At 41.0% G+C, this 13,552-nt stretch overlaps 1 protein-coding gene across 2 annotated transcripts in view; it reads right to left on the bottom strand.

Annotated features, from left to right (window-relative positions):
- Positions 1-12,376, bottom strand: part of kndc1 (kinase non-catalytic C-lobe domain containing 1) — a 216,175-nt gene extending 203,799 nt beyond the window's left edge. For both annotated transcript variants that reach the window (XM_072557681.1, XM_072557680.1), the window contains exons 1-2: positions 12,311-12,376; positions 11,748-11,939 (exon numbers count right to left, since the gene is read on the bottom strand). In XM_072557681.1, the coding sequence (XP_072413782.1) occupies positions 11,748-11,939; positions 12,311-12,313 (195 nt within the window). In that variant the 5' untranslated portion in view covers positions 12,314-12,376. The remainder of the gene's footprint in view (positions 1-11,747; positions 11,940-12,310) is intronic.
- Positions 12,377-13,552: the final 1,176 nt, after the last annotated feature.

The raw sequence follows: 13,552 nt of genomic DNA, 5'->3' as shown, positions 1-13,552 counted from the left end.
AACTCCTGCCATTTTTGCTCTACTGTCTTCCCAGCTAGGCTCTGCTTCCAGTCTATTTTTGTCAGTTCCTTTCTCATGCCCTCATAATTACCTTTTATTTAACTGTAACACCATTACATCCGATTTTGCCTTCACTCTTTCAAACTGCAGACTGAACTCTACCATATTATGATCGCTGCTTCCTAAGTGTTCTCTTACTTTAAAATCTTTTATAAAGTCTGGTTCATCACATAGCACTAGGTCCAGAATAGCCTGCTCCCTTTTGGGCTCCATGACAAGCTGTTCCAAAAATCCATCCTGTAAGCACTCCATGAATTCCCCTTTTTTGGATCCACTGGCAACATTATTTACCCAGTCCACCTGCATATTGAAGTCTCCTATGATCACTGTGACCTTGCCTTTCTGACATGCCTTCTCTATTTCCCAGTACATGTTGCGTCCCTGGTCCTGACCACTGTTAGGAGGTCTGTATATAACTCCCACTATCGTTTTTTTGCCTTTGTGGTTCCTCAATTCCACCCACACAGACTCCACATCATCTGACCCTATCTCATTCAGAGCCATAGATTTAATTTTGTTCTTAACTAACAAGACAACCCTGCCCCCTCTGCCTGCCGCCCTGTCTTTTCAATAAGTTGAAAATCCATGGATGTTTAACTGCCAGTCCTGACCCCCCCGCAACCACGTCTCTGTGATGCCTACCACATCAATCATTCACGATGATCTGTGCCATTAATTCATCTGCTTTGTTACGAATGTTACGAGCATTCAGGTAAAGTGCCTTAATGCTAACTTTCTTATCATTAGAGATATTGGAAGTCATAAGATGTCCTAAGTTATCCTTCCTTTTTGCTGCATTCTCAGTCTGCCTCAAGTTTAAATCCGCCTGCACACATGCTATCCTGCTGCTTATCTTTCCATTTAACTCCATACTCCCTGTCGCTTTCACTTTCCCTTCCCCCCCCCCCCCTCTTGAATGGCCTTCTGTACCATGGTGCCGTGGTCAGCTGGCTCATCCTGTCCAGAGCCCTTTTCCTCATCTGTACAGGGAGCAAGAATCTCATACCTGTTGGACAAGATCAAGGGCTGAGGCTCCTGCACTCCTGAATTCAGGTTCCCCCTACCTGCCTCACTTACAGTCACACTCTGATGTCCCTGATCACTAACTGAATGTGAATTACTTAATCTCCCAGGTGTGACTGCCTCCAGAAACAAAGCGTCCAGGTAACTCTCCCCCTCCCCAGAGAGTATTGACAAAAGCATGGTACAATTCATATCCAGTAGTTTAATCCTAGTCCATACATTGTCGTGCCTTTGATTGTAATATTTCTATGTATCAGGAGCTGTAATCAACATTGTCAAATTCTTACTACCATGTTACCTACATCTAGTTTTTATGTCAAGGAGTTAATACAAGAACTGCCATACCAAGTACAGATACCCTGCTGTTGGAGGCAAAAGCTCCATGATGGCAATTCACATATTAAACTTGTGTTCATCTGAAAATACAACAGCGTGCAATTTGTTTTTAGAATCCATTAGCAACAACTATGTGATCTATACAGCACCTTTTAATAGCGTAAAACATGTCTTGAAGTGTTTCAGCAGAAAGTCGATACCACATAAGATGGGGGACAGAGGCAGTTTGAAGAATCATCGACAGAGATAAATTTCAGGATGAAATTGCAAAGCTTACAGCCAATGCAGAACTAGCACTTATAGGGACTTTTGTCAGATTTGGCTTCTGGTTATGATTTACAATTGCGACCACTATTATTATAGAGCATAAAATGTCCCAAAACAAAAAAATAGAGGGGAGGCATTGTGGCTCAGTGGTTAGCACACCTGCCTCAGTGAGTTCAATTCCAGATTTTGGAGACTGTGCAAACTCCCCACAGACATTCTGCCTGGATTTTCTGACTGCTCTGGTTTCCTCCCGTCGTCCAAAGATGTGTAGGTTAAGTGAATTGGCCATGCTAAATTGCCGGGATTGAGTGTGTTGCTGGAAAAGCACAGCAGGCCAGGCAGCATCCGAAGAGCAGGGCCGAAACATCAATTTTCCTGCTCCTCGGATGCTGCCTGACCTGCTATGCTTTTCCAGCAACACACTCTCAATTCTGAACTCCAGCATCTGCAGACCTCACTGACTCCATGTCAAATTGCCCCATAGTGTACAGGGATGTATAGGTTCGGTGGATTAGTCATGGGAAATCCCGGACTATACAGTAGGCGCGTGGGTCTGAGTGGGGTCTTCAGAGGGTCAGTGAAGACTTAATGGGTCGAATAGCCTACTTTTGCACTGTAGAGATTCTACCATTCTATGATACAACCAGCACCTGTAATGGAGTAAAAGTCTAGAATAGGTTTCTGTCAGGATGAAGTAAAAGTCACAGGAAAATGCAGGAATGAAGTTCCCAATGACTTTGGAGTCCAGAAGTAGAGGTGGCAATTTAAGGATACAGGGTCTTTAGGACTCAGATGCGGAGAGAGTTCTTCACCCAGACAGTGGAATCCTGTATTCCTGATGAAGGGCTTTTGCTCGAAACATCGTTTTCCCTGCTCCTCGGATGTCTGCCTGAACTGCAGCACCACTCTAATCTAGACTCTGGTTTCCAGCATCTGCAGTCATTGTTTTTACCTAGTGGAATTCTGTACCACAGAAAGCAGTTGAGGTTACAACATTGAATGTTTTCAAGGAGAAGTTAGAGAGATGTTCTTGAGGCTAAAACTTTCAAAGGTTACGGGGAAAAAGCAGGCATGTGCTGCTGAGTTAGATGATTAGCCATAAACATACTGACTGGCAAAGCAGACTCGAAGGACCCAATGGCTGACTCCTGGCACTGTTTTCCAGATTCTTATGATGATTTGCCTCTGTCACGTTCTATATAACTCTTCACTGCCCATTGCTTCAGTAATTTTGCAGCAGTTTCTATCCAGGTTTTATCCTTTTCTTTTCAAATTCAGTCAGTGAAATTTAGCATCTATACTATAATATTTTACCAATTAACTAATAGCAATAATTCTATTCAGATCTGATGACAACATATTCTTTATTACAGATACTACAATACATTGGCACTGGCTTTTGTTTTTGTTTACATAGGATATAGGCATTACTGGCTAGACTATCATGTGCTTCCCATCCCTAATCACCCTTGAGAAGGTGGTGGTGAGCTGTCGTCTTGAACTGATACAGTTCATGTGGTGGAGGTACGCTCTCAGTGCTATATTAAGAAGGGAATTCCAGGATTTTGACTCAGTGACAGTGAAGTAGTTCCAAAATAGAAGGATGTATGGCTTGGAGGGATACCAGCTGGTAAGGTTCCCTCAAAGTCCTTGCCATCTGCGGAGAGCTCCAAGGTAGCAATTTCAGCAACCGGAAGTCCAATGTCAAGATCAGTGTGCTGATGTCAATCACTGTGCATGGAGTCTTGGATCAGCTGTGCGCTCATGCATCTTGTATTGTCCTTCCAGGTAGCAGAGATCGCAGGCTTAGAAGATGCTGTTGAAGGAGCCTTAGTGAGTTGCTGCAGTATATCTGGAATCATTGCTATCATGGTATTACAATGGTGGAGGGAATGAATGCTGGTAAAGATTTTTTTTTGAATGAAAATGTTACTTGCCACTTATCAGTCCGAATCTGAATTTTGTTCAAGCTTCACAACTGAATAGATTGCTAAATCCACAAGTGAGGGTTCGGATGAGGGAAAATGGGAAGGGGAATGATATACGAATGAATAGCAATGGTGGAGTAAAACAAGCTGACCCATCAAACTGCCATAAGTTGTCATAGAGCAATACAGCATCATCACCCCAATGTACATTCCTCTGAGACATAGGCAGCCAACCAAAAAAAAATGAGTTAGCCATGGTTAGCAAAAGAAGTTAAAGACTGCATTAGGTCAAAGGAGTGGCTTATAAGAATGTCAGATAAACCTGATGGTTGGGAGCAATTCATTACCAAGCAAATTAGGACCAAGATGTTTATAAGAGATAAGGTCACAAGGACTATCTGGTGAACTGCAAACATTTCTAATGATATGTGAAATGAAAATTATTAGAAATGATCAATGTGGCTCAATACAGGAGACTTTATAGTGGAGAACAGGGAATTGGCAGAGAAACTAAACAGTTGTTTTGTGTCTGGCTTCATGGAGACAATGCAGAAAGTCTTCCAGAAATACTAGGTGACCAAAGGGCTCACATAATTGATGCGTTAAAATAGTAACTATTAGTACAGAGGTAGTATTTGAAAATTAGCTTAGTGGAGGGTGGATAAATATCCTGGACCAGAAAAGTTTCATTCCAGTGAGTACAAGTCATAACAGAACGAGTAATAGTGCCATGTTGAGAATAATCCATTTATTCATACTGTCTGCTTTTTGTCTATTAACCAATTCTCAAGCATTGGTGATATAATTCTATATCTTCTAGAAAGGTTCCTGCTGACTGGAAAGCAGTAGATGTAGCTCCACTGTTTTTAAAAGGAAAATGAGATAGAAGGGAGAACTACAGGCCTTTGCGCATGACATTCACAGCAGAAAAACTTTTAGAATCTATTCTAAAGGATTTGATAACTGGACATTAATAAATGAGTGGCAAAACTGAGGAGAGTCGATGTGGATTCATGAAAGGGAATCATGGTTGACAATCTTTGAGTTTTTAAAGGATATTAGTTTTATTTTATTCATTCATGGGGTGAGGCCAGGCATTGACCAGGCCAGTTATTATTGCCTATCCCTAATTGCCCAGAGAGCAGTTAAGATGCACTTTGCTGTGGATGTGGAGTCAAATGTGACCAGATAAGGATGGCATTTTACTTCCCGAAAGGGCAAGAGTGATCCAGATGGGTTTTTCCTACAATCAGCAATGGATTAATGATCATCATTAGACTCTTAATTCTAGATTTGTATTGAATTTAAATTCTACCATCTGCCACGATAGATTCAAACCTGAGTGTCCAGAACATTATCTAGGTTTCTGGATTAACAGTCCAGCGGTAATACCACTAGGCCATCACCTCCCTGTAGTTAGTTGTAACATAAACAAAGGAGAACCAATGGATGTCATGTATTTGAATGTTCAAAAGACACTGATTTACTAAAAGATAAGTTTAGTAAATCATAGTGCAAGGGATTCAAAGGAATATATTACTATTGTTACAAGCATTATATTACAAATTGAGAATTGGTTAACAGACAAAAAGCAGACAGTTAGAATAAATGGATCATTCTCAGGATGGGACGCCGTTAAATCGCAGAATACCACAAGAGTCATTGCCAGGTCCATAATTATTTACAATCTACATAAATGATTTGGATGTGTGGGCTGTTTCAAATTAACTGGTGATATTAAACCTTGTGGGAATTTAAGTTGTGAGAAGGGTACAAGAAAACTTTAAGAGGACTTGGACAGGCTTATCGTCGGGACCAGAACATGACATTGGAATATAATGTGAAAAATAAATGTGAAGTGATTCACTTTTGTGGAAGAAAAACAGAAGGGCAGAATATTTCTTAAATATTGAAAGTTTAAGAAGTACAGGTATCCAAAGGGATTGGGCTATGCTTGTGTATGAATCACAAATGCTAGCATACAGGCAAAGCAAACAATTATAAAGGTAGACACTGTCGGCATTCAAGGAGATGTGAGTCAAAACTGAAAATATCGTGCTGCAGTAGCATAGCATCTTGGTGAGATTTCATCTAGACTACTACGTATAGCTTGAGTCTCCTTATTTAAAGAAGGATCTGCTTGCCACAAAGGGAGTGTAACAGACGTTCACCAGATTAATCCCTGGAGTGGCAGGATTGTCTTCAGGGGAGATAAAGCAGAGATTTTGGTACATTTGCTCTAAAGTTTCATAGAGCAAGGGGTGACCATATTGAAATTCTCAAAAAAATCACAAGAGAGTATATATAGATAGGAAGTCTCCCAATTGGTGAACTCTAGAAACAGGGACATTATCTCTGGATAAGGAGCTGGCCATTTAAGACTGAGATGAGAAGGAATTTCTTCACTCAGAAACTGATGAATCTTTGAAAGTGTCTACTCCAGAGGGCAGTGGAAGCTCAATCATTGATCACACTCAGGACAGATATCGACAGATTCCTGGAGACTCATGACATTAAAAGATATGAAGATAGTGAAAGAGTAGATGCTCAGCTGTGATCTAGAATGATGGGGCAAGGTGATGTGCTGAATGGCCTAATCTTGTTCCTAATTAGACATTGTTAAGGAGCTATAAAAGCCCTGAGGAAATCCCACAACCATGTTGAAGAATTAAAAGATTTTGGGAAATTCTCTCTGACACTAATGAACATGAATGAGACACAATGAGTAATGTTTCATCTACATTTAATAAACTGCAATATTATTCATAACTAGAGATTCATCTGGCTCCCTAATGAAAAACATGCGGTGAAGTCGTCAACTTTATTTCCCACAAAGTTGCCTGCCCCTCCACAAAGAGTTATTTACATCTAACTTGCTTCTGTACTCTGTAAATTATATGCATCTCCTCTGCCTACTTAAGTTTCAAAATTCAAACAATCTAATGTCTTCACATTTTAAAGATTTCAGTCAAATCACCTCCTAGCCCTTTGTCTTCTACAGTGGAAAAGACTCAGCTTTTTCTTTAGTAACTAAAACCTTTTAAGTTTGACATGTGTCTAGTGCGCCCCTTCCTTTTTTTTTATCTGGTAACCTGGTACCTTGATCAAAATATTCCAATTGATATTTAAAATATGGTGCCATTGGACAATCTCAGTTATGTCTACATACAGCAAAATTCAGGCTTGATGTTGTGAAACTTGAAAGGGTTCAGAAAAGATTTACAAGGATGTTGCCAGGGTTGGAGGATCTGAGCTACAGGAAGAGGCTGAACAGACTGGGGCTGTTTTCCCTGGAGCGTCGGAGGCTGAGGGGTGACCTTATAGAGGTTTACAAAATTATGACGGGCATGGATAGGATAAATAGACAAAGTCTTTTCCCTGGGATCAGGGAGTCCAGAACTAGAGGGCGTAGGTTTAGCATGAGGGGAAAGATATAAAAGAGACCTAAGGGGCAACTTTTTCACACAGAGGGTGGTACGTGTATGGACTGAGCTGCCAGAGGAAGTGGTGGAGGCTGGTACAATTGCAACATTTAAAAGGCTATTGGATGGGTATATGAATAGGAAGGGTTTGGCGGGATATGGGCCGGGTGCTGGCAGGTGGGACTAGATTGGGTTGGGATATCTGGTTGGCATGGACGTGTTGGACCGAAGGGTCTGTTTCCATGCTGTACATCTCTATGACTCTATCTCACACAAGTGAGCAGTAATGACTTCCTCCAACAAGAGAGAATGCAAACATCTCTTATAGACTTTCAATAACATTGACATCACTGAACATCCCACTATAACACCTGAGGTTACCGCTGACCATGAACTGAATTGGGTCAGCTAAAATGAATACTGTAACTTAAACAGCAGGTCAGAGTTTAGAAATTCTGAGGCACATAACTCACCTCCTATCTCCCAAAAGCCTGTTCACCATGTACAAAATACTGAGTTTCAGGTCGAAAGAATTAAAGAAGCTCAACTAGATCTGAAAAGGAGCTCTCTTGATAGTCACAATACCTTCAACAAGCACATCCTCCACCACAGTCAGACAGTAACAGTAAACATACCATGTAAGGAATTACTGCATTAAGAAACCAAGGTTCATTCAACAGCATCTTTCAAACCTGTAATTTCTAACACCTAGAAAGGTGAGGACAGCAGGTGCGTGGAAATCCATGATTTGCAAGTTCCTCTGGAAACTCTAAACTATCCTCACTTGGGACTATTTTGTTGATCCTTCACAAGATCAATATCCTGGAACTTCCATCCGAACACTGTGCACTCCGTGTGGCAATTCCTACGCCACATGGACTTCAGCAGTTCAAGAAGATGCAACTATCTGCTCAAGGGCTATTAGGATTGAGCAATTAATTTTGGCCCTGCTAGGATCCTGCAACTGAATAAATGAAAAATAAAGAATATCCTAGCAATACACCTGAATGCTAAGTTATAATAACAAAAATGCAATATTGATTCATTACAAACTGAATCAGAGTTAATTCATTTATCTTTTTGAATGTTGACTGTGTTTTTCTGTCATTTAATGACAGGGAAGATAAAAGTTCAGGCATACTTGGCACTTTGGTCAACATTTTGTGTATGCTGTCATAAGGCAGTAGTAAATGTTTGGTACTGCAGCATAACAACAGGATTAGGTTTACAGTCATTGTTATACAGTCACAGCTACATTCGCTGCATTTCAGAAACTCCGCTTCCCAAAGCTATGTTTAGCAGTCTGCTAATAGGAAGCAGCAGCACAGAATTGTCAACTAAACATTTCAATGTTCTAAAGCAAAGAACTAAAGAGTAAAGCAATGTGTGAAACAACTGAATCTATGAGGTATCAAATATAACTTTGTGTTAGCAATGAAAGAAAAGAATTGTCATAGAAAAGTCAAGCAGTAACAAGTGAAAAGTGACAGCATTAGTCATGATGGACATCTGGTCATGAATGTGGGTTATGTAGGAGGATGCAGAAACACATCCACATCTCTCTTTCTCTCGCTATCTCGCTATCTCTCTCACTGTCTCACTTTCTCTCTTCCTCTCTCTCCCTTTTTCTCCCACCCTCTCTGTCTTGCCTCCTCACTTTCTCACTTTCTCCCTTCCTCTCTCCCTCTCCCTCTCCCTCTCCCTCTCCCTCTCCCTCTCCCTCTCTCTCTCTCTCTCTCTCTCTCTCTCTCTCTCTCCCTACCTCCATCACTCCCTTTTCTTATTTGCATTGGCTTTCCATTTTTGCGTGCCTTACATCATGTGCCTTGGCATTAGCACTATTCCTTGTAGCTATAATGAAATTACAGATGCAAATTGGGAAAAATGGCAGCCCATGAGAGCAAAGAGAAGAATGTACCTTATGGAGGGACTGCTTAAGTCATGCATATAATACTAACTGAATATTTTGCATGTCATACTTCTTCAGATTTTCTAAGCAAGCATTGACTGAATTGTAGCTAATGTTTAAAATGTAATTAAAGTGTTCAACCTTAATTCTGTCTGCTTTGTCCAGCACTGTGAATGGGACTGTTGCATTAAGTTCTTTTTATTCCAGGGTCTTCCTACATAACACAGGAAACTCTTTGATAAGGCATCATCCACATCTGATCAAGTGCTGATAGACAGAACAGTTGGGAGACTCTCTGGTTCTACCAAAATGCAGAAAAGGAACTGAATATACAGCAAAACTACATGCTACTTCTAAAATGGAGTCATGTAGTGAAATGGGTACTAATAAATCAAGTGAAAACTTTCATGCCTTCAAAGGCCAGAGTCATAATGTCTAGAAAATGATTTTTCAAGTTGAATGCACAGTACAAATGATCAACATTTGGTTCCTTCCTTTTTAATCTTTCATAGATTATGTTGGACTTTGATAACAAATCACAAAACTGATTTCAGGAGATCTTGGCTGCAGCCATAAATTTTACTGATAACACCAGCGGACAAGTTACTTGTGGATAAACACAGCATATCAACCACAGGAAGAGATGGAATTAATAACAACAGAGTTATAAGGAAGTGATAACTTTTACCCCACTCAGACAATGAGCCAGAGTGCCCCATTATAAGTGTCTGATTTTAACTGCATGGCATACAATGGGTAGCTGATCTTGGCCACTGCAGAGAACTAAAATAATCCTTTCAGTGTTTTCAAACAGTGACTTTGGTTTTTGGATCATTTGAAAGATCTTTTGGCACATCAATATGTTGTGTGCAATATTGCTTTGTAATGTGTTGTATATGTCACAAACTAACCTATTAAGCCATAGGTTAATTGCATAATTATGATTTAAATATAATTCAAAATGATTTCATATGCAAAAGGAAACCAAATTATCAGGCATTATGGTTTGACCAACAGCACTAAAAACAATCATTTGTTCTTCCAATTTTCTAACAAAACTATTGTTCCTCATAGGTACCTTCTTTGGGATCTCAGATCTTGAAAATCACCACAGAGCAATAAAAATTACTTTTTTCTTTAAAACATCAAAGTACATTGTAATGAAGGACAGAGTCAGGAAATCACATATTTATGCTACTGCACCCCCACCTTCCCCTTAATCGCTATGTTTATTGCTGCAACTCAATTTATGTACCATAACATCCAACACTCCAGTCCAAATATACAGCTCCAATACATATGGACAATATCAAACATTAAAGTAAATTTTAAGAAGTTAATATTTTATAGACCACAATATTAGATTAACATCGTGTAACCACTTCAAGTCATCTTCCTTTGACACTTTCTACATTCTTGGTGATTTTCATTGGCATTGTTGACCATAGTTTGATTCCTTTTCCTTTTTATCTTTAGCTTAATTGTGCTATTTATCTCTGGGAATGCTTTTCATTTGACATGCCATCTCCTTCATTTATATAATTGCATCTATGATGTATTTGCGCAATCTCATATTTAAAGATTCCCCATCACTACTATTTGCTAACCAACTTGCAAAAACTAGGTTGGGTGACTTTATTTCTTAAAGCACTGCATTTTGCCTTTTTACAGCCTAATGCCCTCAGCTTGCCAATGCTTTCTGTGTCAAATTTTCCAGAATTAAATCAAGCAACTGTTAGCTTCTTGTTCGACAAGAAAAATCATGATCTAGAATGCAGTTCAGGGTGCATTTGAAGTATGCTTCACTTTGAAGAATTACATTAGTTTAAACCAGTTTATTTTCTGACGGTTATATCACCAATTTTATTACCCAATGGTTCTTGTACATCTTAATGAACCCTTTGAAGATCTCCCCATTGACTTTATCTCCACTGTTTGGTGAGTTGTAACATACTTGCAACCGTATCATTGCCTTCCGGCTTCTTAACTGTATCCATATGGATTCAATCATAATCTAATACTCTGGAACGTTCTTCTATGTTAGCTTAGCGATAAATCTATTATTAATGCCAGCTTCCTTCATTCCCCCCCTCCCCCGCCATTTGTTGTGAAAATGTTACAATCGGAAGATGAAAAGTCCCGTTCAAACCATTACAGAAACTGTATAATATCCCTCCAGTCTTTAATAGTTGCAATGCATATTTAATCATTATTTCGCAATGACCTATTTCAAAATGAGAAGCATCATCATTCTGCAGTGTTCATTTGAGCCTGAGATGCACAACATCAACTGCAACTTTGTCGATTACCTCAAAAAAAATGATCAGTGCATAAAGCATCTATATATTATAAACCAGGTAATATTCAAGCTAACTGTTCGACTTGATTATTGGTGCCGTTTTGTTAATTATGACTGACGACTGCTTACGAGTTGACAGATAATACATTTTTCAAAATTGGAAGATTTCTGACAAACGGGGCAGCTCGAGCATTGAGGGTATTTTTACCAGATAACATTTTTTCCATTAACCGCTCCTGTAAGTTTGTCTAATCAATTAAAGTTGAGTTGCGGGTTACAAGTGGCTGGAGGAGAGCGAGTCGTGCAAATTCACTGCCTGGCCTAGAGGCCGATCAATTTCCAGTCATCGAAGGACTGAGCATTTGGATTAATTCCACCCGGGGCTGAACGACAAGGAGTGTTTACATAGAGGCATTGCACCGGCAACTTAGTCAATGGCCCAAGCCTACTGGAACTCCTTAAGAAAGATCTGAAATACCGCAGGAACATCAATGCAGACCTACCTCATCTTCCAAAAGCGTAGGAAGAGGTTCAAATTCATAATACTCCCTATCATCATCTTCATGATAGTACAGAGCCATCGCTTCTTTGTAATTGGGATCTGACGGGTGAAGAATTGATGGAGAGGTAGTGAACAGAGTCAACAAAACCAAAAAAAAACTGAGTCGAGATCTGCCTCTCTTGTCGATTACAACCTGTTTTTATTGAGAACAGGCAAAAAAAACAAAAGTCAGTGCAGCCGTGCCTCTTCAGAGAGAATGCTCAGCAGAGAACACTTTAAAAAGAAAACAAAAAAAAACATTAATTCATGTCATGTTCGTGCAGTTTTTTCCCCTCCCGCTGCGGAACTCGCTCTTCACACAGTCATGGGAAAGATTTCTCGGTCACTGATTTAATATCCCCCTCCAACCTCCCCCTTCCCCTCCCCTCTCCCTCTCCCTCTCCCTTTTCCACCGACCAGCCCAGATTGAGGGAGCTGAAAGATTTATATTCTCTCTCTCTCTCGGTCAGTTTGCTAAACGCTTGCTGTCATGGCAACATCTCCAAATAGCAGCACAAGCCGCACCATAGAATCTGCAGCTCCGTTCCTGCCGGGAGAGGCAGCGGCAGGGAGCGGGGGCGGGAGCCAGGGGAGGCGGAGGTGGGGGGGGGGAAGGTATGGGAGAGAGCGAGGCGGCTTCAGCAGCAGCGACCCCGCCTCGGCCGCTACACTGCGGCCACGAAACCCCCTTCACCCCGCTCCACACACTCCGCAGCCGCCCAGCTCCTCCCCATTCCCACCTCCCCCGCCCCCTTCTCCCGACCTCCAGCGCACAGTCTCTGTGACTGACGTTTGAAGAATGGTTGGGGGTTAACACAGGTAAACCCCGCTATTGGACCCGGGGAGGCATCGCCAGGTTAGATAGCCCAGGAAGCGGGGGTGCGGGGCTGGGAATAGGATCGGACTCCGGGAGGAGCAACCCTCTTCCCCCATAATTTCCATTACAGTACAATCTGCCCACTGTTAATATGTCTACCTGTGGCACAGAAGGTTTCGATTCAAGTCCCACCTGTCTGTCATAACATGCCCTAACCGGCTTATGAATATTATGACAATTGAGATCCTCAGGTACAGAAGGTCTCTCCCACCCAGTAGATCCAAATCCAAGCCTGACCTGCCCCAGAGGTCTATCATAACATATCTCGACAAGTTGATAAAGAAAAAAATAAAGTTGTACATCTCAGCGATTTCCCCAGATTTCGACCAGGTTAGCACCACTTAGAGGGGAACATTGCTGTCAAAGATACTGTAACACTAGAGGCTGTATTGCAAGAGGGGGAAAAGGGTGTCTCTAAATTCAAGTGGGCAGTGGACACTCTGGGCAGGAGCTAAAAAGATAATGGGAGTTAATACAGGCAATCATGCCTTTAGAACTCAGTAGCAATAAGCAGTTTAATGGTCTCAAAACAAACCACTCAGCTGGATTGAATGTATCTTCAAAGGCTAAATCTTTTCTGAAGAACCATTAACTTCTAGCCACCCCATTCACCAACCCTGTTTCCCTAATGTCAGAATTCTATATCATGCATGACCATACCAGTCACAGTTTAGATTAGATTACTTAGTGTGGAAACAGTCTCCATCCTCACACACTGAGTACTACTGTGAGACTCACATCTACATCTCTCAGTTTGCACATACTGCCAGTCATGGTAGGCGCATCAGCCAAACAAGTAGCACCACAACCACAGGCACACTTCCCAGTCCCTTACAAAACAAGGTAGCACCTAACTATTCAGTTAAAGGTGGATAAATCCCCAGGACCTG

This window comes from Chiloscyllium punctatum, chromosome 38 (assembly GCF_047496795.1).
Source record: "Chiloscyllium punctatum isolate Juve2018m chromosome 38, sChiPun1.3, whole genome shotgun sequence".
Lineage (NCBI taxonomy): Eukaryota > Metazoa > Chordata > Chondrichthyes > Orectolobiformes > Hemiscylliidae > Chiloscyllium > Chiloscyllium punctatum.
Note: the sequence above shows the minus strand (reverse complement) of the source record. Positions and strands in the feature narration are given on the sequence as shown.